This window comes from Molothrus ater, chromosome 5 (assembly GCF_012460135.2).
Source record: "Molothrus ater isolate BHLD 08-10-18 breed brown headed cowbird chromosome 5, BPBGC_Mater_1.1, whole genome shotgun sequence".
Classification (NCBI taxonomy): domain Eukaryota; kingdom Metazoa; phylum Chordata; class Aves; order Passeriformes; family Icteridae; genus Molothrus; species Molothrus ater.
The window spans coordinates 58,451,215-58,477,712 of NC_050482.2; the positions used below are offsets into that span (position 1 = coordinate 58,451,215).

Consider the following 26,498-nt stretch of genomic DNA (forward strand, 5'->3'; position numbering starts at 1 on the left):
CCATCCCCTGCCCGGTGCCACAGGGCGCTGTGCTGGGCGAGGGGCTGGCATTTCCCAGCCTCTTGTCTCAGCTGGGCTGCTCCGGAGCTCAGCCTGCAGCTCCACTGCAGCTGCACCCCGCGCTCCCTGCACCGAGTGTGTTCCTCCGCACCGGCACCAGGGGATCGACCCAGTTTGCCCCTTTGCAGAACACACAGAATGCTTGGTGATGTTCACTCTGGTTACATCAGCTCAGTTAACACTGATTGGCAGCAGCACTTTGCTCAGAGTGGTATCAATACATTGATATTTATATATAGATGGATAAAAGGCATTACTCACAAGTCAGTTAGAAGCCTGGGCAGCCAAATCACACCCCGGAGTAACCATCACCAAAGGAGAGCTGGTTCCAAGGAATAGTTTAAAGCAGCAATTTCCAAGGCAGAGCAGTGTGAGATGTCAGCACCCACATCCAGCTGGGACCACACTGGTCTTGTCCTGCAGAACCCATAGAATCACAGAATGGCCTGGCTTGGAAGGGACCTTAAAGATCATCCAGTTCCAACCCCCTGCCATGGGCAGGGACATCTTCCACTGTACAAGGTTGCTCCAAGCCCTGTCCAACCTGGCATTGGGCACTGCCAGGGACCCAGGGGCAGCCCCAGCTTCTCTAGGCAGCCTAGAAATTCCTGCTGGTAAAATGGACAAAGTAAAGCAAGAAGTGACTGGAACTCATCCTTTTTCCCTCAGGAAGCTGAAGTTTTATGGCTTACATACAGTGTGATTAACCAAAATATTAGTTGGTCAGCTGAATGTATTTCCTTCAGGATTTCTCAACTGGATCGAATAAATGCTATCTAAAAATCCAAGAAATTCTTCTGGGTTGCCCAGAGGTCTGACCTCAGTTTGAAAGTGGTTTGTGCTTTAACACCAAATACATTCTAAATGGAGACTGAAACGTAATTTGTTTCAATAGCTGTTTAAAGCAGGTGCAAAATTTAAATATTTAATGCAAGAGTTGTGTCTGTTTAGTTTCCTTTTTATCTTCCTTTCGCAGCGTGGCATTAACCTCAATTTCTGCAGTGCCTCTCCTCCATAGATTTCGGAACTGACATTTTCAAGTGATGACACAAGTGACAGTCTTGCCTGTAAATGAGCCAGTGCAAACTGAATCAGCTCTGACCTGTTTCTATTGTATCACCATTAAAAACAATTGTGTTTTGCTGCGGTGGTAAAACTCCAGCTGTGTCTCACACGTGGTTTAGAGGATCAAACATGAGCCTACACTGTTAAGATCTCTTCTAAGTGCATACTGAAAGTATGAAAGTACACTTCTAAGTGCACACTAAAAGTGCAGGTCCTTTTGCAAAAGTGACAGCCCTTCAGGCAAAATTTGTGACAGACTTTGTCTGAAGTCACCCACTTTGGGTGACACACAAGCCACTTCGGCTTTGTGAGAAAACAGCTTGTAAAACCTGTACCTTAGAGCCTCGTGGCTTAGCTCCTACATTAGGTTTCCCTTTTCAGTTGTCATTTGGGATCTGATTTTCTCCTTCAACTTACAAATTCAAAAAGAATAGAAACCTTTGCTGAATTTCTTCAGTTCTGTGCCATTGCACTTCTCTGCCTGCGTAATGCTCCTCTGAAGGATGTGCTGGCCTGAAGAGAGGCATAACCCTTGCAAATCCTACCCAGAGATTGTGCTGCAGACAGGCCTCAAATTGGCTCTGCTGGAGAACACAGGTCCTAGAATTTCATTCGTGGCAGAGTGACTTCGGGAATGTTTTCAATTGTTTTTAAGCTGGTTCTCAGTGCGGTATACGGGCTGCGAGCAGGGAGCAGGGGCAGCCCCTGGGCCGAACACCTTCCCTTCTGCCGGAGCTGTGGCTGCGGGCTGTGTGGCGGAGCCGTGGCAGCCCCGGGACGTTCCTTTCCCGGCGCGGGATTCCCGGGATTGTCCCAGGGCCCTGAGGGCGGTGCGCGCTACGCGGGCGCCCCCTGGCGGCTCCTCCCGCGCTCTGCAGCGCCCGCCGCGGCCCTTCCCCTTGCACGGGCCTCGCCGCGCCCGCGATCGCGGATCCCATCCTTGGCCGTGGCGCTGTCAGCGCACACCAGAAAGATCAGTACTTGGTTGTGTCTAAGAAGCAGATCCAAAGTAACCAGAATAAAAAGTTTGTCTGAGAAGCAAACAAGTTGAATTTACAATCATGGAATCATAGAATATCTTGACTTGGAAGGGACTCCCAAGGATCATCCAGTCCAACTCCTGGCCCTGCACAGACCCCCCAGCAATCCCACCCTGTGCATCTCTGAGAGCATTGTTCAAACACTCCCGGAGCTCTGGCAGCCTTGGGGCCGTGACCATTCCTGGGGAGCCTGCTCAGTGCCCCAGCACCCTCTGGGGGAAGAACCTTTTCCTGATACCCACCCTGACCCTGCCCTGACACAGCTCCAGCCCTCAGGTCCTGTTCCTGGTCACACAGAGCAGAGAGCAAGGCCTGCCCCTCCTCTTTCCCTCATGAGGAGGCTGCAGAGTATGATGAGTTCTCCCCTCCTCGGACAACGTGAGGAAACTGGAAAAATTGAGATAAATTTTTGTTTGAGTGTGCTGGATGAAAATGCTGACTCCATCCCTCATCCTCCAGCTGGTTATGTCCCACTCACACCTTTGCTCAAGTTGTGAAAATCCTCATCAGAAAGATCAATCGACCGCTCTTCAGGGATGCTTGCGAGTCCTCTGTCAGATGAACCAGAGCTTTTGCTCTAAGAAGGGTTCCTGAGTAACCTGAGGAGCCAAATACAGCCAGTCTGCTGACCTTTCCCTCTCTCCCTCACTGCTCTGGCCTAATTCTTCTTGCAGTTTCTGCATGTTGCATTTTGGAAGAGCTCAAATAACAACCCAGTTTATTTTTAGAGAAAACTCAATGGCAAGACCAAGCTAGCACCACATCATTTCAACAGAATGACAGGCATTTAAGGACATAGACATTTCCCTTTTTACTTGTTTTCTTCTTTGCATCAGCTCCTTTCTCTCTCTCTCTAGCAGGGTGCAGCAAAACTCAGTGTTTTTTCTTACCTCAGGGTAAATACCTCAGCTTTACTCACCTTTATTTGTAATCCTAACAGGTCTTGATTGAATGCCACTGCTGCTGAGGGATGCCCTTCCTCACAGTGCCCCTGGAGCCCAGCAGAGCACTGACCTGATGTTCTCCCTGGCCTGAGAGTCCCACAAGTTTCAGTGTTGTCTCCTGGCTGCATCAGCAGGAACATCAGCAGCCCAGCTGGAATGCAAATCACCTTTGAGAACCCTTTTAAATAGAACCACAATCACAGAAGCACAGGATGGGTCAGGTTGGAAAGGACCACAGTGGAGCATCTGGTACAGTCTCCCTGCTCCAGCAGGGCCATCCCAGAGCACAGGATTGTGTCCAGACAGCTCTGGAATATCCCCAGTGAGGGAGACTCCACATCCTCTCTGGGCAATCTGTTCAGTGCTTGGTCACTGCACAGTTCCAGTCCTTCACAGGCTCCAAGTTGAGCCTAGTAAATACCAGAAATTGCTGGTCATGTTGTTCAGTGGTCAGAGAAAACCCTGGACTTGTGATGTTTTAAAAACTCTGCTTCTTAGTGTAGATAAGCTGGGAAATGTGAGGCTCACAAGGCATTTGGCAGGGAAGTCTTCAGAGACTTTCCCTGAAACCACAGGTCCCAAGATTGTGTGAGTATGGCTAGAAAGATCTCTGTCTCCTGACTCTCAGCCTCCTGATTTAATCCCTATTTCCTATTAATTTTTAATGCATTCATATTCATTCCATAATTCAAAATTCATAATTATTTCATATTTCCATCCTTTATTTTTCTATTTGTGTATTTTTTGCTTGTGTGTTTCTTCATTTTTGCAACATTTGGTTTTTTTGAGGGTTTTTTCCTTCTCCCTGTTCATTTTATCTTGAAGTTTGTCATTTGGAGTCTTTGCCTTTCATTTATCTTTGGATTTGGCAGTATAATTCACTTTATGATGATGTTTCCCCCAGTATGTCTGCCCAAATGCCTCTACTTCATTCTTCAGGGTCTCTTTGCTGTCCCCAGGGGTGAAAAAGGGCTGGAAATTCAGGAGAAAACTGCTACTGGATGGCAGTGGAGGAGAGGTCAGGCCAAACACATCCCACAGGAGTTTGGTAACTTCACAGCAGGCATCCACAAGCAGATGTGGGAGAGGGGAGAGGTTGAGCATCCTGCCCCCCTGGCCACAGACCGAGGAAGCAGACTCTGGACAATGGACTCATTTCTTCCCACTGGCCTCACCACAAATCCCACTCCTTTTACTCACGGTTTCCTCAGGTTTACCGAAAGAAAAACAATCTGATTTTTTCAGTAGCATTCCAGTGCAACAAACAATTGTGTGAAGATTTAAATCGTATTTCAATTCACTGCAAAAATGTGCACTCCATGTGGCTTTTCACCAGCTCAGTTTGATTCCCACAAAATATTTTGATCCTGCAATTTACCAATTTTTAGGACTTTGTTCTCCTTGAATCTCAGGGGGTTATGTCCAGAATTTGCCTATCCAGTGGGAAGGCAGCTACATTTTAGAGGCAGGCTCGTTCTGTGACTGCAGCCTTCATTTTATGTCTGCTAGCACCATCGATCCAGATCAGAGGCTTTAGAATTACATCCCACCAAGGAAACACCACAATGGAATGAGTGACAAAACCAAATTCACTAAAGGAATAAAAGCAAGGCAAGTAAATTTAGGTCAAGGTGAGTTTATTGTCCATACAGCATACCTAATCCCGCCAAAACACTTTTCTTAGAACCATCTTTAAACTAGTCAAAACAATAGGTTATTAATAAAAATGACAACACTGAACAAAGACCTTTTAAAAGTCAATCAAGACTACACCGTATCAGAGTCTTATCCATCAAAAACAACCTCATGTACTTTCTAAATACTTTTGTTTACACTGATGTCTACTACCACACTTTCTAGCATCCCCTGACCACATAAACATCCACACCTCTTAAAGAGCACATTTGTGAGAGAATAACGTTGACTTGATATGGCATCACACTCAATAAAGCAAAAAAAAAAAAAAAAAAAAAAACAAAAAACAAACCAAAAAAAACTAAAACAAAACCCAAAAAAGTTTGAGAACAGAAACTGTGCAACCAAGAGTGATTTCTGAGGTACATGAGAACATGGTAATAAACATAGTGGAAAAAATCCAGTGGCCAGGTAGTTTGCTGAGTAATTAAGAGCTGTCCAATTACTCAAGCATAAATTATAGACATTGAATTAGTTGGACATGGGATTAATTGGTATTTTTCTCTTTCACAAGCATGTTGGAAATACAAATAAATACATTATGAGGTGCTCCTACACTACAGTAAGAGGAAGGAGGAGAAGACCATCAAAGTACCATCAACAGGAAGCTGAGAGAGAAACGCTTTTAGCAACTGTACCAATCCTTTGGCACTTGGGAAGGCAGAATCAGCAACACATCTTCTATTCTTTTTTAATCAATCCATTGGGAGGTTTACAATTTCTGCAGTTTAGGGGGGGGAAATCTCACACCTCATTTGCAGTAACAACACACTTCCTTTTACATCTGTTAAAAGAGAGTACTAGGCAGTCATTTTATTCTGAAAGCTACTGTGAAAGCACTCAAGTTGTAGGGTTTGCAGCTTTCAAACATACAGTACGGTGTAACCAGAGGGTTGGCACTTGCTGAGCATGTCACTGCAGCCAAGGACACTCCTCACCCTGGTGGGGACACACACAGACCCACCAGGACCCCGTGGAGACTGGGAATGCTGAATGGTGCTGCCCCTTCCAGCACAGCTCTTCCCCCATCCTGCTGTAAAGCAGCTGACCATGGAGGTGGCCCTCAGCCCCTGTTCTTACAGTCCTGCAGAGGGGTGATACTGTGGGATCAGCCCTGTGATCCACAGCAGGGATGATCCCTGTGTTCCACGGCAGGAATCAGCCCTGTGATCCACAGCAGGGATCAGCCCTGTGATCCATGGCTGCTGTGGGAGTGGGGTGTGCAGGAGGCTGGATGAAGAGCAGGGGCAGGCACCCTAAACACAGATCCTGCCTACACCTGGCCTGTGGCACGGAGCAAATCACGCCAACATGAGGGACACGGTGCCAGCGCTCGGAGAGGTCACCCCACCATCAGGACCCTCTGGCACAGCTCCCTGTGAAGCCACGGGGCAGGGCTGCCAAGGAATGATCTGACCTGATCTGATCTGATCTGCATGTGACTCCGCAGTCTTGCTTCCAACAACATCAGCTACTTTTTTCCTCCAGGACAGAGACACCGCCGCAGAATTCCGGGTGCTCCCAACGCAGAATGTCGAGGCGGGAGGTGAGGCCAAGGCTGTGCCCAGCAGCAGCTTTGGGGAGAACAGACCTGCTCACCAGTGGAGAGTCAATGCATTTTTTCCACTATGAAAAGGATACCAGAGACCAAAAAGGAGCCAGTGCCCCGCCTTGCCTCGGCTGCTTGCAACCTCTCCCGGGCAGGCCCCGGGGCAACCAAACTGTCACTGTGTGAGGTATTGTGAAAATGGGAACCATTTCTTGTCCAGCAAACCTGAGGTAAGTATACCATCTTTGCAGGATGTGATCAGGAAGGAAGGAGATTAAAAAAAAAGGAAGAAGAAAGAAGGAAAAAATAAAATAAAAAAAATAATCATGAACACGCTATTAGGGAAAAAAAAAACCTGTACAGGGCATTTCCAGTAAATCAAAGAACTCATCATATCTCCACTTAACCATCTACTTCAGGATTTGAAATTTAAGCAGTAAAATAATATATTATAAAAATGTTTATAAAATAGCAGCACACTCAGTGAAACAATACAGCTAAGTACTGTTAATGTGAATAAGAATGAAACAAATCATAGCTTCTTAGCAGCGCAAAAAAAAAAAAAAACCAAAACCAAAAACCCCCCAAAACCAAAAAAACAACAAAACCTTAGAACCTTACTCCATTTTCTACCCTCATCTAGCCAAATAGGCTGAGTCCATACATATAATATTCTTCGAAGTAGCATGTTCTTTCTGGATTTTTGTGTTAAAAATGCGAACATTAACATTTCAACCAACAGCTTCATATTGGATATCTGCAAACTGTTAATACAATTGTGCAAAAAAAAAAAAAAAAAAAAACAAAACCAAAAAAATAGAACCAAAAAAACCAAAAGTTGCTCCAACTCCTTTGCTATCTAAATGCCTCTTCGTTACAGGTGGAGCAGGAAAATAAATTCAAGTACACTGAATACACCTTTGTAATAAAACTCCAAGTCACGCACCTCGATGTTTACCACCATGGCTGTTGCACCAGCCATTTTCTTTCCTTGTCCATAGATAAACATGCAGGTGGTATTAAGATCCTTCTGTGACACTGAACAATACAGATGGTCAGGCTTTTATCCGGAATGTCATGACAGGAATGTCATCTGAAGCGGGTGTTGGTATTTCCAGCAACACCACAGCTAACCGAGTACACCAGATACTGGAAAATATTGACTATAAAAAGCTATACAAAGCCTTGCTTTTGTGACTTCTTTTTTTTTTTTTTTTTTTCCTCTTTTTTTTTTCTTTTTTTTTTTTTTGTTTTTCTTTCCTCGGCAAAATTGTCATAAACCATCTCATTTAATCCCTTAGGAACAATTTTCAAAGTGCTTTTCGAATGAAATGGTTTACAAAAACGCTCACTGTGGATCAATAAAATTAATGAAATGCTGAAAAAGTGTGAAAAAGTGTGCGGGGGGAGTGGGGGGAAAGAGAGACGAGGGAGCAAACCAAACCTCATCTTCTTTAACACAGTGAGGGGCTATTACGAGGGAAGATGGACAGAGCATCATTTAAAAGCCTTTGTGGCCAAGCTAAGAAGCTGCCAGACGTTAACATGGACGTGAAGCATTAGCACTGTAAAGGAATATAATGCTTTTCCTAGATGATCCACCACATCTTGCAATCCAAAGGTTGGAGGTTGCCTGCCCAGCCAACAGGTTGGGATTAATGCGTGCATTCCCCCCACTGACTGTGAACACTTGGGAACTTTGGCTCGGCCCACAGCTGGGTAAAAGGAATTGCCCTCATGCCAAAGATGCTGCTGTGTTTAGAATGAACCATTTCGGAAGGAAAAGTAGATAAAAAGTCAAGAGGGGCAGAGGGGAAGTTGGGGAAAAAAAAAAAAAAAGAAAAATAAATCAACTAAAAAAAAAGCCCAAAAGACACCTGCTCTTCTGGCTGGTAAAATAAAGCATCTTCTTTCTTAGGTAGCAGCTACCACAGACAGCAAGAGTAAACAAAACTAACATACAGAGATCCAACAAACACTTCTGACTAATAACAGAGGTGACAGATCAGCAAATCTCTTCTGCATTCAAAATGGTTCAATTGCTTCAGGGATCTTTTCCCACTTTGCCCTAAACCCCTTATTCTATTGCTTTGCAATCTAGTCAAGCCATAAAATCGCACACACGATTCCTTTCTTAAATCTAAAAAAGGGGTGTATGCACTAGTTCATAATACACAGACAAGTATACTCTACTTTGTTCCCACAAATGCAGGCTTACATTGATCTAGCTACTTTGTATGCTTTTATAAGCATTTAATATCACTGATACATAATCAAATAGCAATTACCAAATATATCGTGGGATTCCCTTCTGTAGAACATCACAGGCACCAAACGCTTTTTTTTTTTCATTATTCAGTTTTTGTACTTTTTTTTTGTTTTTCTTTATACCTAAAAGAGCTTTAAATATGTTCTATGTGGGAGCAGATTAAAAAAGTTTCACTCTAAAAATAATAACAAAAATAAAGGGTCTGGGAGAGCAAGCGTGACTTGGTGTGCCGATGTCCTCACAGGTTGATGTCTCTCACATCTGTGGGAGTGCTGGCCTGGTCCAGTTCATCCACTGTCTTGGAGGGGTTGCTCTGCTGCTGCTGCTGCCGGACTTGCTGCAGGCTGTTCACGAGCACCGCCTCGATCTGTTCCTGACAAGCTTTAAGGCAGTCCTAGAGAAAAGAAAGCAAATTATTCTATTAGTAAAGATAAAGGTGGTTATTTTTTTCCTTACTGAGCTAGCAGAAGTTGGAAGAGCATCAGTCAGGGGTTTCCAAGAAAAAACTGCTCTGACACGAATCAATCTTGAATTCTGAGAGGTAATAACTCTGTACAAACTCCCTGGGTCAAACACTGTTCATGCTGTATTTATTAGGCTCTAAATCTTAATATTTTACTAGTCTTTGATTGTAGAATCATTTAGGTTGGAAAAGACCTCTGACATCATCTAGTTCAACCTTGGAGCAAATACCACCTTGACAACCAGAGCACTGAGTGCCATGTCCCATAATTTTCTGAACATAAAACCAGTTCTCAGAGACCACTGCATTAAAAACTACAGAACATTCAGGGAAACAGCAGGGTACAGTACATCAACATAAATATGGGAGCCTGTCCATCAGGAATCCCACAATAAACATGAAGTATAAATACAGAAATAAATGTGAAGGATTTCCCCCATTTAAACCAGACACAGTGATGAAGAAAACTATTAAAATATTTACAGGATGTTCCACACTCTTGATAATACACTGGAAGACCACATAATGTGGTCATTTAACCAGAAAGAAAATTGTGAGAAAACCTTGACAAACCCTGAGTTATAGGAGAAACTTAAAACTCAAGCTGTGACTGCATGAACACAATGCCAACCACGTTCAGTGTGCTGGCACTGGGAGTATCAGTCCGACACTGTGCAGGGGGACACATGGTGCTTCAAGAAATGGCATTTTCTAAAGGCAGCCCTGAGGAGTCCTTCTGGAAAAGGCACTAATACTGTAAACTTCCTGTGGCCTCAGCCTGCCTAAGAGCTGGGTGTCTCCAGAAGTCTTCAGGGAATAGAGCATCACAGGGTTTGATAGGAGGCTTTTCACAGCACAGTGCTTTAACCAGAGCCCCCAGAGCATCTGGCTGGGGTGGTGAGACTGAGCATCACCATTCCCACTGCCAGGCAGGGTAGCTGAAGAACAGAAAGGGGCACTGACCTCCACAGGGCTCCACAGGCACTTGTCAACCCACTACGGGATGTGACTGCAACACCGAGGAGTTGGGCCCTGACCAACACACCCCTTTTTCTACACAGTACCTAGTTTTTGGGGAGAGTTTGAAATATTCATATGTGGAGGACTGATTTGTCATTCCAGCTGGACAGGGAAAAACACATCCAGTGAAGAGGATCTGTTCCGCTGGCCACGCTTGAAGTTTGTGATGGGCCCAATTAGCTCTGGTGGGTAATGAACACCCATTTTTCTTGGCTACCAGCCAGCAGCTGCTGGCTGCAAAATCCTGTCCTCAGATAAAGAAAATCCCCCATTATCAGCTAGGGAGAGCTTTAGGTCCATTGTAAGCATTCACCTGTGTGTAAGAGGGCAATGACAACAAATCACTGTGTGGGTCAAGGCATTTTCAAGTGTGGGGGCACCAGTTTGGAGACTCTTGTAACAGACAACACTCGTAATGTGCTTTTTTGGGGTATAAGAACCTCTTCTTTTAAAGCAGTTTCAAAGTACTGTGTCCTTCTGAAAACAAGCCAGATTTTTTTTAAGCAGCTTCAGTCTGAAAAGCTTAATGAGGCAATTTCCTTGCAGGCAGGCTTGGGGAAGGAAGGGTGGTGACATGCGGAACATGTGGCTCGAGCATTTGGAGTCAGCTTTGTCTGTTCCTAAACACCCTCATGTATGATCATTTACACCATCACTGTACAAATTTCTGATGGGTAGTGTGATGATTCATTTCAGGTATGAAGAGGCTGAAATCTCCAGGTAACCCTATAGAGAAATGGGTCATTTCTGGTGTCTTCATTTTGTACATAAAATCCATAAAAGTGGCCTTGGCTGGAATTGTCACATGGATTTTATTTCATATGGGAATCCACAGGCCACTGTGTATTATTTCTCTGGTCTACACATATTGAGCTTAAAACCACCGAATTCTTTAAAACAAAGAAACCTACAGTAAAAATGACCAGCACACTGCATTCAGCATGATACAATTTTCAAAAAAAGCATTGTTATTTGCATACTAAAGCTCCTTGGATGTTAAATCTCTCAGGTGAAAGGAAAAAAACCCTAATTTAGTGTATCTTATCAGCCCAGCTGTCACAGCATGATTAGGCAAGTAAGTGGCTTTATTGTACAGATGATGGCATTGCTGGAACTTTCTGTCAATCCAATGTTAAGGGACACAATACAAAAAAACCCTACTAAAAACCCATCAGGACAAACAGCCTGGCCTTCCCATGACACAGTATTTTTAACCCCTCCAAGTTTCATGGGGATTTGCTGCATGTGTGCATATTTTTACTGGTGGATTTTCATTTTGCAAGTTCTAGACGGCTCTGACAACAGAGAATTAAGTTTTAAGAACATATCAAAGAAAAAAACTCATGAATTACATTATTTTCAACAAATCTTCCTTGAAAGAACACTATAATGCACTGCAATATGACCCCAGATTTTGCAATACAAGGACGAGGCCATTCCTTCAGAATACTGCAGGGTTTGCCTTTGTTGTTTTTATAAAAAACTTTTTAAAGTGTGTGTCACATGGATTAACTTCCCCATTCTTCTATATGGTCTAGTAGTTTTAATGATTAAAATAGTTCTGGTACTTTCCATTCCATAGTTTTATTTATACTTCAGCATGTACAGAACTAAAAATGCAATTAACTTTGGGGTTTCTTTTTTTTTTCATTCTGAAACTCTGTCATCCCTAGGTGATTTTACTAGCACATTTGAAAAGTATTTGAAGGAGAAGAAAAGCTCTCCTGTGTCTGGTGAGGGGCAGCCTCATGGCTGTGATGGAAATGGTGGCAGTGAAAATAACTGGAAGGAGGAATGAGCAGCCCTATGGCATGAGCTAGTTATTCAAGTCAATATTCATTAAAGATTTCAATTTCCATTCATGACAATCTTGAAAGAAAGCACAAGCCCTAGGGAAGATTCTGCAGAATATTACACATAATTCACTTTCTTGAACTTTTCAACACTTCTGTGGTACATGTATGTCTTATACTGGCCCCCAGCTTCCAGTTTTAAACTGGCATTTATGGTTCATTGGCAAGCTATGAGGGAAGGCTTCCCACTCAACCCAACTCAACTCAACTCAACCAACAGGCTCTTGCTTGGCACTGCCCAAAATCCCAAAGCTGGGAATACTGAAAAAGCCTTCTGGCATTTTTGTGTTGAAGGGAGGTTAGTTTTCCAAATACATATTAATTACTTCACAATTAAGTGTTAAGGCCCCCAATCTCTTCTTCTTTCTTAAAACTAACTGCAAAAAGAAAATCAGAAAAGGACATTTTTAGGTGCAGGATCTGGTTTGATAAATGGAAAGGATGGTGGAGATACCCAAAATGACAGTACTGTTCATTGGTCATGTACGCATTGCTTGGATAATCTAAGAAAGCAGCAATCAGACATGCATTAAAGAGCTGGATTTACATAAATTCCAGTGTGGAACATGTCATCTGTACTCCTACACACAAAAGCTGGCTGGATTCCTCCACTGGTTCACATTTAAGCCCCAATTCAGACCTCTCCAAAGCACATGCTTCATTGTTGACATAAACAGGGATTCCTTCCCAAAGTGGGGCCTTTGTGTGCTGAGCACTGGCCTTTACCTCACTGACCTTATCCAAAGCAAGAGCCTGGAAAGCTGATGTGAGAATATCTTATCCATTTACTGTATTTCCAGTGATCTCACATCTAATGGATGCAGTTGAAAAACAGAACTATTTTCCCTCCTGAATGTATGTTTTTGCTACTGTAACAAAGAGATCAATTACAGGTAAGTGTCTATATTTCTTTTTCCAACTGGAAGTAAAGAAAATAGTATTTTCCTGTTCCAAAGGACACCTCATGTGGACTAACAAGGACATCTCATTCAAAAAACAAACCAAAAAAAACCCACAAAAAACTAATTCATGCCAGAGCTTCTCCACTTATTGTTGCCACATTATTGCAATAATGCAATAAATAAGGTGGCTAACATTAAGAATCTGAAATATAGGGCATTTTTCTCTGCAATTTTTTGGTCTTTTCAGCAGTTTCAACAGTGTCCTTTCTAGATTCAGTTCCACTGTTTGCTTCACCACTCAGTTTGCTGGTTTCCTGTTGCTGCTGTGGGTATTTCTCATTGCAAACATGAGAGAACAATGTTTTCAGAACTGGGAAAAGAGAGAGTAAAGACAACATTTTACCAGCAGGGTGATGCAGGGGCAGATGCCATGACACTCCTTGCTCAGTGTGACTTGGGGTTCCTGGCAATCTCTACCAGGTAATACTTTGAAGACATGAAAAGGTGGAAAGGTGCGGGATTTATGCTGTTGTAACAAACACTCTGAGTGTTTAGTGAAAAAGGGGATTTTCAAAAAGCTGGGAGGACCTGCCTGCATTACAGAGAGCTGCAGGAGCCAAGCAAGGATTGATTCCCTGCCGGAGTGGCTGATCCATGGGAGCTGTTCCTCGGGGGCCTGGCTCCCCTCAGCCGCGGCTGCCAAGGGACCCGACGGAACTCCGCCATGAGCCCGCGGTGTCACTGCATCACCCCATTGTTGCTACACACGCACAGCACTCACTGGGGAACAAAAAGCTGAATGAAACGGAGCAGCTGCCAACTCAGGCAAAGACAACTTAGGAAACTATCTCATTCTTCCTTTCTCTGGGAGGCTATTTCGCCTGTTGTTTCCTTGCATACAAAATGCGGTCTGCAACAAATAAGGCAGGATAAGATACAGCGAGTCCTGTTTCTTGCTTCCAAAACCACAGGCCCTAGACACTACAAAAGAGAGGATAAATGGTGTATGTGCTCTAGGGACAACGTTCAAATGAGATCCATTCAAGATAGATTTCCATGATTTTTTTACTGCAGCTCTGAATTCTGGAGCATGGTGGTTCTTCACTTCCGTTTCTGTGCAGAAATCTGCAGATCTTTATGAGGGGATGTCTCTGATCTTGGGAATAAAAAAAAAATCCCGGCACTGACATATGCGGCACGTGTAAGTGGAGATATTTTAAATACCATTTATTATGGATCCAGTCTTCAAACCAGCCCCACTCCACATTTTTAAGGGCTCACGGCCAGCTGCTTTGACAAGCCTTTAAAAAATGCTTGGTTCCTTGCTTTTTTTCTACTTCAGGCCCTTAAATATGCTTTAGATTTTCCAAACCACTCAGTATACACCAGTTACCATCTGGGAACAGACTTTTAGAGATGACTTCTGCCCACATACAGGCATTGGCTCTGCCTGAAAACCTCTCCCTGGCTGCTGATGCTGGAGAGTCCAACTCCGTGTGTCATCCAGATGCAACCTGGATGGCTGCTCTTCCAGGAGGTGAGGGAATAGATTTACCCAAGAAAGGTCTCAAGCAAAGCACAATACTGATTGCAAGGTCTTGAAATGTGCCCTACCCATTCAGCTATCCTTCCTCACATCCCGTAATTGTGCACAGCAGGGATGCTCGTATCCTCCTCCAAAGCATCTGGCTCCACCAGGGACAGGATACTGCTCACACTGGAGTGCTGGTCTGGGATGCTATGGGAATTCCTGACTTCCTGAGTTGTTTATTTTTCCTTTGCAATGACCCACCAAGAGATGCACAGGGAGCTCTGAGGCTTCCTGCTAGTAAGTCTGTTAACTCTTTGCTCACCAGCCTCTCCTCTGCAAGCAACCACAAAGGAAATGTTCCCAGCTCCTGGCAGGACAACAGACTGGAACATGCAATCCCCATCCTTCAGAGCTGTGCGAAGCTAGAGTCAGAAGCACAGAACAGTTTGGGTTCAAAGAGACCTCAAAGCTGATCTTGTTCCAGCCCCCTGCCATGGGCAGGGGCACCTTGCTCTAGACCAGGTTGCTCAGAGTCTCATCCAACCTGGCTTTGAACACTTCCAAGGATGCATAGGACACAGTTTCTCTGGGAAACCTGTGCCAGGGCCTCAACACCCTCTCTAATTCTTATTCTAATTTTCTAATTATAATTCTAATTTTAATTCTAATTCCTTCCTAATATCCTATCTAAACCTACTCCCTTTCTGTAGGGAATCCATTTCCCCTTGTCCTGTTAGTGCAGTTCCTGATGAGAAGTCCCTCTCCAGCTTTCCTGTAGCCCATTCAGATGCTGGAAGGTGCTCTGAGGTCTCCACACAACTTTCTCTTTTCCAAGCTGAACAGCCCAAACTCTCCCATCCTGTCTCCACAGGGGAGCTGCTCCAGTTCCTTTTATCAATTCTGTGGCCTGCTCTGAACTTGCTCCAACAGTTCCATATGTTGGGGGCACCAGGACTGCATGCAATATTTCAGGTGGAGCCTCACAAGAAGAGAGAAGAGGGGAGAAACCTCTCCCTCAGTTGTGTGGGATTAGCTCTTAGTGGCTCTGAGGGACAGTAGCAATCAGAGAAGGCAGCTCAGATGCACCACCCAGAGCTACTTTCACTACCCTTCAGGCTGCTGAGCTTCTCCAAGAGCAGCTCCCTGCTCTTTATTCTGGTCGGTGGAAGGAGTAATGAAACCAGGGTTTGCCTGGCCCTGCTGTCACACTTTCTCCAGCCTGTGATTCAACCCTCACCAAAGAGCCCAGGGCAGCTATTTACCAGAAATAACTGTTATCCCTAAAATAACAGTCCAGGATGCCTTGAGCCCCATCTCAAGTCTAGAGCACTGCTCTGGATTCATGCAAGGATATCCAACACCAATGTGTTTTTGAAAGAAACACTCGTGCTGGTTGTCTGCTTACCCAACAGCTCTAAATTACATGCTGCTTATTAATAAACTATTTTTAGTATAATTCTTAATGAAACATCCATTAAAAACATTCATTTTAGTTGTACATGCCAAACTCCAGACTCAGTTACCTAATGTAAAGCTAAAATAACACCACTGATTTCAGCCTCCTGGTTAATGCTGCTATTTCCCAGCAAATAAACTGCACCCTTAAATTATCACTATAAAACAGTGAAAGTTCAGAAAAGCTCACTGCACTTAAGTTGCATCAGGGTTTCATTACCATTCTTCCTTTTCATCTGCTTGCAGCTTTGAAGCTGAGATTTTTCATGCTTCACCTCAGACAGTGACATTTTTTGAAAAGCCAGTGGGAAAGTCCTATCATCTGTTTCCATGCTAAGCAATCACACGCTCCAATACAAAAATGAAGCAGAAGCCCTGGCACCCTCTGGCTGGGAAGGACTCTTCCCCAGCTGCCTCATGGTTCCTGTGGGCTACCATGAGACACAGGGGGCCAGGAGGTTTTCCTCTGCAGAACTGTTCATTTCTGTGACTTCCCCACTTTCCTCCCGCATGATGGTCCTAAAGACCAGGAACTCTCATTTCTCCTTCTTCCCTAAGCCCCCACTGGAAAACAAAATCATTCACACAGTGACAATGAATTAACTGTGCCATTGCAGGAACAGCTCTCAGGCACCAGAAATTCGGAAGTGAGAGAACTGAAGCTCTTCATTCAACTTTAATTAAGTCCCAGTGTAAAATGTATTACAATAGTCTTTACTCTTTATTAACACAGCCTTGGGCCAACTCTTACACAATCCAGACAGTAGGTTTTTTCCAACAATACATTTTACACATGAGGCTGGTATTACTACCTATTGCTAAGCCTGCCCCATGCTTCTCTGACACCCCATTTTCAGTTGCTTTTCTCTCTCTCAAGCTCTATCATGTGGGAGGAAATTTTCCAGTCCTGGCCCCTTTTGTATTTTTTCAATGCAAAACTCACAGAGAAAATACCTAGCAAAATATTTCTCCCAAATTGAAACAGCAGGCTAATGAAAAATACACTATTTTGCCCAAACTCAAATATTTTGGCAACCTTAGGTTAGGCTGAGGCTTCAAAGCTTGCAGGGAATTAAGAGTACCTCTGCCTCACAAAGGAAAACACCTTCAAAAAAACAACAGCTCCTCTAATTTCTGCAAACGCTTATATAGCAATTAAATAATCCAGAAGCTCATTTTGTCATGAGTTTGTTCTGATTTGGGGGATGCATGAGACCCTTCTCTTTAGTTTGTCCTGCTTGGGCTGAGACTAGGAGCAAAGAGAAGGAAGCTGATCTCTACCCAATGCTGACAGACTTGAAGAGAAGACGGGAACAGTAAAATGTTAGGAGTTCTTTGTTATTTGGGGGGACTATTAATTTTTTCTTCTGAAGGAATGTAGGCACAGTCAGATTTGGGAAGATTTTCACCAGGATGGCAAAAAGCACACTTTTGACAAAAAAATCCAGCTAAATGTAAAAGAAAAGGTGTGAAGGCGTTTTCATTGCAAAATTAAAACCCATCTTCTAACCACTTAAGAACTACTAACATTTTTTGTAGGTCTTTTCTTTCAGACTTAAACAATTGGGATAGAAAAGCACAGTAGATAAAATCTTTCCAAATTGCAAGATGCAGCAAAAGGGCCTTATAGGGCTTACACGCAATTCCTTCAGGCATAGGTGTCCCTCCTCTCAGAGGGACAAAGGGGATCAGAGGGATGGAGCAGCTCTGCTGGGAGGGAAGGCTGAGGGAATTGGGATTGTTCAGCCTGGAGAAGAGAAGGCTTTGGGATGACCTCACTGGGGCCTTGCAGTGCCTGAAGGGAGCCCACAGGAAAGATGGAGAGAGACTCTTGGCAAGGGCCTGGAGTGACAGGACAAGGGGAAATGGTTGTACACTGACAGAGAGAAGGTTTAGATTGGATATGAGGAAGAAATTCTTTCCTGCGAGGGTGCTGAGGCCCTGGCACATGTTGCCCAGAGCAGCTGTGGCTGCCCCTGGATCCCTGGCAGTGCCCAAGGCCAGGCTGGACGGGGCTCTGAGCACCCTGGGATAGTGGGAGGTGTCCCTGCCCATGTCAGGGGGGTTGGAATGAGAGAATGAGATGATCTTTAAGGTCCCTTCCAACCCAGGCCATTCTGTGATTCTATGGTTTAGACTTCAAACACTCTGAATTGGCAATATTCCCTTTTCTGTGCAAATCCATTTCAAATTAAATTAAACGGGAAACCCCAGAATTGCATTTGAAAATTAGGATCAATATGATTGTAAGAAAAAAAAAGAAATATCAAAATTCTCCCATTTTAAGTAACCTGGACTAATGACTCCTCTTTAACCAAATCACAAACCCAAATCTTCATTTAACAGTGCTATCACAGATGTAATAATGTCACATATTTACTCTGTGAATTAAAAACAATAAATTAGCACATGTTAAGGACAGCTTGAATTGTGTCTGTCTCACCTCCTGCTTTGAAATTAGCTCATTATTCACTTCTTCCAAGCCAAGAAATTTTAGGTGATACCTGAAGAAGGGCCAGAAGAGCCGTTTCAAGGTTGCAGGCACAGGACCAACAGCAGCACAACACCTCCTGGTTTGCTTTATGCCCCAGGGAATGCTGCCTGCTCACCCCATCACCCAGGGCTCCTGAGGAGGCTCAGCCTGCTGGACCATCAGCCTGGGCAGGCAAAGCATGAATAAAAACTGAATTCCAGGAAATCAATGAGCTTTGGAGACTCTTAACTCCCTGCAGAAGCAACCCCCTCCTTTGCTCCACTCAGTCTTCAGGATCAGGCCCAGTTCTCCAGTACACCCTGGGAAGTGAAAGAAGAAGAGGAATGTGGAACACTCACCACATCTGTGTTTGTGATCTTGGCCAGGAGGTCTGTGAGGCTGTCCCCATCATCGAGCTGAAGGCCACAGATGGCTGCTCCCACACTTCCAGTTGCTATCATTGATGGTGGGTACATGGCAAAGTTAAAATCTGCAAGAACAGATCTGGGAATTAGTCCAAGCCCAGACCAGAAAAGCTGCAAAACATCAGAGGCAAGCAACATAAAAAAACCACACCCAAGAATAAAACCCGGGGAAGTAGAAGAAAGGGAAAAGTGCCACTCTTTTTGGTCCCATGGAGCTCATTAGTCACACTGCTCATCACAAGCAGTCAAAGGAGGGGGAACAGACCTGCAAATTAAAATGGAAATGCGGTTCAGTCTTTTATTCTCACTGATGCATAAAGTAAACCTGGACAATTTTTAATAGTCTTTCCTTAGTTTTAAAGAAAAGGAAAGAGAAGAAGGAGGCTTTCTGTAATTTATGTCAGAAATTTGGGTCTTGGTCACATTAGATCTCTCTGTATAACTAGAAAACTAACTGGAATAAGGTATCACAAAGGACCAAAATGAGATTTTTAGTCACGTCAATTTTTAAAGAGTTAATTAATTCCAGCATTTAAAGACCTGTCCGGGAAAGAGATTTTAATTAACGGTTCATCTTTACTACCTTAGCAATTAGGAAGTGAGAACACTTACAGCCCATAGCTATGAAATCAAAGAACAAAGATTGCATTTGTCATTACTACTATTTTTTAATAAACAAGCTGAAAATACACTTCAGAACTTCCTCTCACACATCTGTTAAATCAGAAGAGAAATTAAAATAAAATCCTGTGATCTTTATAGGACAATTTTATGGTTTATGATACTGCCACAGACATTGGTTTATCAGCACTAGTTTATCTTGCTAAATACCAGCTCTCCCACATCTTGATATATTCCTATAATAAAACTTGATTTGCAAGTTCTTTGGTTTAACAATAACTCATTGACAAACCTTTCTCTACCAATTTTCAGTATTAGCAAACCTTTCTCTACCAGTTTTCAGCTGGGGGAACTGGAGCAGAAGGAAGAGTAAACCAATGTAATACATAAAAAGAAATAAATTACAAGGAATACATTCCATCAATAGAAACAGATTACAGAAAAGTGTCCTGCTGCAGACCCCAAACCCCCTCTGTTCACAAATTCTGTAACCCTGCTGATGTCTGTGTAACCACTGAGGTTTTAGACACATGGAGAGCTGTTCTCAGCCTCCCAAACTCAGAGCTGGCACATACTTCAATAGCTGTGGAGACAGCATGTTCTTCTCCAGGCTGGAATACATCCCTGGGATTGAAGCAGTCCAGTAAGAATGGCACTTGGGACATAACATTCCCCCAGATGGACCAGAACGGGGTGTTAGAAGTGGGGAGACAAAAGGAGGAGTTGAAACCCTGACATGGATTTCTCTGTCTCACAAAGCCACCAGGAGGTTCCCACCTGCAAGCCCAACACTGTATGCTGCTTCCTACCAGACATCACACTCTGACAGACACTTTTGAAGAGCAAATTCCCACTGGTTGAAGTAAGGAATATGGAATGCCATTATTATAAAAATAATAATTTATGCAGTATTGTAATAGTAAGAACCCACTGTACATAGGAAAGCTGACTCTTGGAAGTTAAATTATAGTGCCCCACACTAACAAGTGAGACAACAGGAGAACCTTGACTCCCAAATTCTCAGTGCAGGATACAGCCCTGAGTATGCTGATCTCAGCACATGGCAAAGGAATGGGGATTACACTTCCAGGATTGCACTTTCTGCCAGTCACCAGTAGTGTCCCCCAGGGCTCAGGGTTGGGGCCAGTTCTCTTTGATAAATGACCTGGATGAGGGGATCGAGTGCACCCTCAGTCAGTTCTCAGGTGACACCAAGTTGGGAAGGACTGTTGATTTCCTTAAGGACAGGAAGGCTCTGCAGAGGGATCTGGACAGGCTGGATTGATGAGCCCAGGCCAGAGAGATGAGGTTCAACAAGGCCAAGTGCCAGGTACTGCCTCTGGGTCACAACCCCCAGCAGCTCCAGGCTGGGAAGAGAGGCTGGGAAGAGCCCAGCAGGGAAGGAAGGGCCTGGGCCTGCTGGCCCACAGTGCATGCCCAGGTGGGCGAGAAGGCCAATGGCTGCTGGGCTGGGCCAGCAATGGTGTGGCCAGCAGGAGCAGGGCAGTGACTGTCCCCCTGCTGTGGGCACTGGGGAGGCCTCACCCCAAGGGCTGTGTCCAGTTCTGGGCCTGGCACTGCAAGATGGACACTGAGGGGCCAGAGCGTGTCCAGAGGGGGGAACGGAGCTGGGCAAGGGGCTGGAGCACAAGTCTGATGAGGAGCAGCTGAGGGAGCTGGGGGTGTTTAACCTGGAGGAAAAGGAGGCTCAGGGGAGCTCTACTGCTCTCCACACCTCCCTGACAGGAGGGTGCAGCCAGCTGGGGGTCAGGCTCTGCTCCCTGGGAACAAGGGACAGGACAAGATGAAGCAGCCTCAAGTTGTGCCAGGAGAGGTTTAGATTGGATATTAGGAAAAATCTCTTCAGGGTGATCAGGCATTGGACCAGCTGCCCAAGGAAGCGGTGGAGTCACCATCCCTGCAAATGTTCAAAAAACATGCAGATGTGGCACTTGGAGTCATGGTTTAGTCGTGAACACGGCAGTGCTGGGTTAGGGTTGGAGTCCATGGTCTTAGAGGTCTTTTCCAAGCTTAATAATTCTATGATCAAAACTATGGATTTATACAAACACACGTAAGGAATAACCACACCCCTAAGTTGGGAAGCAACTTCCATGTTTGATCTTGGACATGCCAAACAGTCTCTCACTTATGCATAGGAACTACAGAGCAGTTGATTTTCCTTAATTTTCCCCTCCTTGTCCAGAGTTTCAGGCAGGATGTAGTAAAAAGATGGTGCAGGGAGGTGCCATGTCCAGGCAGAATGGGCTGAGCAAAGGACACAGCTCCACCTGCCCTCTGAAATTCCTTGCCTCGCATCATGACCTCCACGCTATCCGAACGCCGGTGTTCTCGTGGCTGATTTTAGATCCACTCTCAGAAACTGTCTTCCTAGGAAGCTGAATAAAGAGGCACAGTGTCCCTGCCAACTAGCACTGCTGTAGGTCTGCTTCCACGTGGGGTCACATGCGAACATTTCTATGCCCAATAACCTTGTTAGCTCCCTTAATGTCATTCATAATGCAAATGAGACAGCGAGCGAATGGCCAGAGGCCCAGAGTGACTAAAGCTCAGCATCCAGAAAGTCTTACATTGCCTCTAGCTCTAAACTAACTTCCCTCCATAACAAGCACCATAAACTTGGCTATCAAAGCTACACATGCCCAGTCTTTGTTGTACAACAGGCAGCGATTTGTATCACTGGCTTCTATTTTTAGCATATTAATTAACTACTGCAACTGGTGAGGCAAGTGTCTCCAACTGGAGAGTGTGGCACCATTGTCTGAAGTCATCACCTCATCTCGAGCTATTGAAAATCATGGCAGTGACCCTCCTGCTGATATGAATTTAACCTGACATGCCCACAAAGGAATGGGGGGTGGTGCACCAATTTTGTGCACATGGTTCTCCACATCACCCTGGACCCTATTAGTGTGGAAAGAGCTCATTGAAAGAAAAGAAGCCACATTGTGCTGGGCCACCTAGAGGGTTGAATAGAAAAGGCTGAGGAAAAGAGCAGGCAGCGCAATAAAGGCCATAATTAACATATTTCCATATTCAAGCAAAGCAATAACTACGTGAAATGTTTGTCAAGGTGCAATGAAAGCATAAATATTAAGTACCGTATCTGAGGGGAGGCAGAACCGCCCCCCCAGTCTCTTAGATTCCATTGAGAAATTCAAAACAAGCTTTTTACATGTTATTTTCAATTATAAACCTCTATCTCTGCTTCTACCATGACAAGACAAGCCTCGCCATCCTCACTCGGTTTTCACCCAGGTAAAACTGTCCTCCCTCCAAATTAGGTCAAAAATTTGCTCTGAGATTAAAGAAAAATTAAAAACAACAAAAAAAAAAGTGGGGCACACAGAGAGAGAACCTAAAAATGTGAGCTGAAACATATGCATTTACTGCAAATTCTTGTAGGAGATGATGAAACCTGAACTACAGGGGAAATTTTATAAAAAGCACTTCTTACTGGGCACATGGAATTTTATAAATAGCACTTCTCCCTGGCCATCTGAAGCAAGGCTATGGGAGAAGCAAGGCAATGCTAAATCCTTCTGTGTGCAAACTTGACTAACACACACCCAGAGTCTGCATCTAAAGCATGGCTCTGACTCTAACTCTGTTGTGATTTATAGGTTTATAGTTGGGCTCGATGATCTCAGAGGTCTTTTCCAACCTAATTGATTCTGTGATTATGCCATTCCATGGGAAAAGTACAAAGGAGTCTCATTATAAGTTAGAGAAGCAGTGCCACAGCGCGTGTCTATGAGAATCTGAGCACATGAACACTTCAAGGGAAGACACTGGGTTGTTAGAAAGCAAAACTTGTTTTACTTTCTATTCCCAGGCAATATACACAACAAACCATCCCATCCCCATTTTAATATCACCTATTTCCCAAACGACCTCAAAAACAAGTGACCAGCCCTGCACAACCCCACTGACTTCAGCGCTGGAATTAAAAAAAGGCAATGCAAGAAACAGCACCCTTTGAAACACAGCCACCTGTGGACCAGCCAGCCAGAGTCATCAAGCAAATTCAGGGTACCCTGAAGCTGCCCCCCACTTTCAGCCTGGAGCTGACACAGGCAGGGAACGAGGAGGTTTTTCTGCCCGTGGAGCACACGTAATCCACACTGAGGTTCCAGGGCTGTGAGCACCGCGGCTGAGCTGTTTTGCTGGCTCTCTCCCAATCCAGTGGTCTTCACTGCCTTCAAGCCAGGAAAATGCAAGGCTGACAGTCAGTCCAAAGCAGAAGGGAACTGGAGGAAGGAACCCAGAGAGGTCCTGCAAGGGGAAGCCTTAACTTGCAGCCAACAAATAAAACCGTCGGAAGGAGAAGAGCACTGACAAATACGCAGGCTGAACATGCTCAGTGTGTCAAAGTCAGGTGGGGGAACTCTACCTACTTAAAACAACCCGTTTTACTGATCTGGCTCCTGGTTGGGCTTTTTTTCAGCAGGCAGTTTTCATCTCTGTCTTTTGATAGATATTTATTTACAGAGTTGGAAACTGATGTCATAAGGAAGGTAATTCTTCCCATGGTGGGGGAAAAAAGGGAGGAAAAAAAGGTATGTTACCTCCATCAGAAAAGCAGGTATTGATACATTAAAATTGTGTAGATAATGGTCACAGCCAGCCTCAGACTTCACCCAGCCAATCCCTGTACTATGAAGACAAGCATGGATCTATATTTAACCATCTAAGTTTAAAAGAAAAGTCTAAGATAAACAATGGAAGTAGTGAATTTAATTCTTGTCTGCTTTGATCCAAATGCAATTCCAGGGTCAGTGTGGTACTATTTTTTTCCTAATACATTTGGTTGTATCTGCAGTGACCATTTTTTTTTCTCTTCCTCTTACATTTCTCCAAGACACTGCAAATTTTCCTCACGTTAACTATTTTTACTTTTAAAGGCAAAACCAGATGACTTCAGCCCTTCAAAGCAAACATAAAACTTTCAAGTAAACCAGGATGCAGAAATGCTTCCATCCTTTGAGTAGGTGGGAGGGCAGGCATCTAATTCTGTTCCTCTCATAAAGCAAACAGCATTTGGCCTTTATACAAATGGGTCTGAAGTATCCTAAATGTTAATGCTTCATCACAACCATCCAAGGGAGGTAAAGACAGGGAAATACACTGAACAACCTATGCAAAGTAGAGGAGCACTCAAAACAATATGCTCATTAGTTGATGGTAGATACTATTTCTGAACAACTGTTTGCACTGGATTTTATTTGCACTTATTTTACACCTTCCTAACCAAGGATTAGGATGATGTTAGTGCTTGAAGCACCAAAACATCAGACCTGCAGCTGGTAGAAAGGAGGGCAGCTCCTCTGGCAGCTGCAGGGTGATGCCAGCTTGTATCAGCACATGCTCTCTTTATTTCTTTCCACCTCCTCTTGCCATGCTTGACTGGTCATGAAATATTCCCGAGGCCCTGACTACTTGCTGATGGCACTTCCTTGGTTCTTGTGGCTCCATTGGCTGGAAAGTTCAGTATACTGATATGAGCTGGAACAAGCAAGAGCTTCTTCTTTTCTCTAGCAATAAATTAGCGCAAATTATTCTTTCTTCTGCTACGCAGGAATATCTGCAAGCACTGCCACTTTGCAACATGTACTTTTATTTCTTAAGACATTTACATAATGAAGCCTCCACAGGCTTCATTCTTCCCCTCTGCAAAGAACAGGTCCCAAATAGAACTTGTATCACACTTTTCAGGCTCCAGTAACTTACACTGGATGAAAAGGGGATGCAGAGTAGAATTGCCCAGCAGGAATGCTGAGGAGCAAACAGGCCTCATTCTGTGTGGTCACCCCGTAGACCTCTACCAGGCTTGCAGACCTCATCTAGCAGTCTTCGTTCAGACAACACTCCCATTGACTTCCACAGAACTTCTGTCTGAAGAAGGATGCAGGATTTGGCCCAGAAGTTAAAAAAAGCCTTCTCAGCTTTCAAGTGTAGATGATTAATGTCCCAGAAACAGGGGGCAGAGGTTTGGCACACTGTATGAAACTGACTTAAAGCTGACATTTTGCCGCTCTTTCTCAGCCTCTGTGCTGACACAAGCCCGAGGCCTGAGATGCTGGATCCACCATGGGCACATCCCACCTGCCAAAGGACTCAGCTGAGGCATAGAAATGACCTTGCAAAGGACTGAGTCCAGGGTTTTACACAAGCTGCCTTCTATCTCTACAAGTCTGCAAAGGCTTCTTCTTCCAAGTTTTGGTCGCCACTCAAGTAAAATCCTGTGAAACTCCTCACAGAGATGAGTGTCTCTATTACAGCTCCTCTTTCTGAAAGCCTGTCATGCACAGGCCGCCCTCCCTCAAAAACCATTCCCTTACAGGCTCTCACATAAAAAGGGGTATCCTGTACCAAAACTGTGGCATGTACAGGCTCTGAGAGGAGTATGCAACACAAGGAAGCAGTTGTGCATTTGAGACTCTGAACAGGATGCAAGAGAAGAAATGATGAGCACACCCAAGTGTAAGGAAATAATGCCCAGTTCTCTTTCCTGCAGCAGCGTGGCAGGCTCTGCACACACCTCTGTAACCACTGCCCTCTCCCACTCCTTCCAGCAGTGATTCCCTGGCTTGGAGCTCAGCACAGGCAACTGGCCAACCCCTGAGAGAACATTTCCAAGCTGTGCAGCGCTGTGCAAAGAGACAGAGGAACAAAGGATGCAGAGCAGTGAAGAGATGGAGGTGTGGCCAGGGTGGAAAAGCAACACAATCCCAGCGAGCAAAACAAGGATGATCTCCATTGGGCTCACAGCTGAACAAGAACATCCCATGTTGAAAAATCCCAGAATCATTAGGGCTGGAAGGGACCTCTGGAGATCACCCAGTCCACACCCCTGCCAAGGCAGGGTCCCGTGGAGCAGGTGACACAGGAGCGTGTCCAGGTGGGTTTGGAATCTCCCCAGAGAGGGAGGCTCCAGGCCCGCCCTGGGCAGCTGCCACCCTCAATGTACAGAAATTCTTCCTCACGCTGAGGTGGAACTTGGGTTTCAGTTTATGGGCACTGCTCCTTATCCTGTCGCTGAAAAAGAGCCTGGCACCATCCTCTGACAACCTCTTTGAGATATTTATACACATTAATGCGATCCCCTCTCA

The 26,498-nt window shown here is 44.6% G+C and overlaps 1 protein-coding gene across 1 annotated transcript in view; it reads right to left on the bottom strand.

Annotated features, from left to right (window-relative positions):
* Window positions 1-4,729: 4,729 nt before the first annotated feature.
* CCND2 (cyclin D2) overlaps window positions 4,730-26,498 on the bottom strand; it is a 29,689-nt gene continuing 7,920 nt past the window's right edge. The window contains exons 4-5 of the mRNA XM_036405045.2: window positions 18,679-18,809; window positions 4,730-9,016 (exon numbers count right to left, since the gene is read on the bottom strand). Of these exons, the coding sequence (XP_036260938.1) occupies window positions 8,861-9,016; window positions 18,679-18,809 (287 nt within the window). The 3' untranslated portion in view covers window positions 4,730-8,860. The remainder of the gene's footprint in view (window positions 9,017-18,678; window positions 18,810-26,498) is intronic.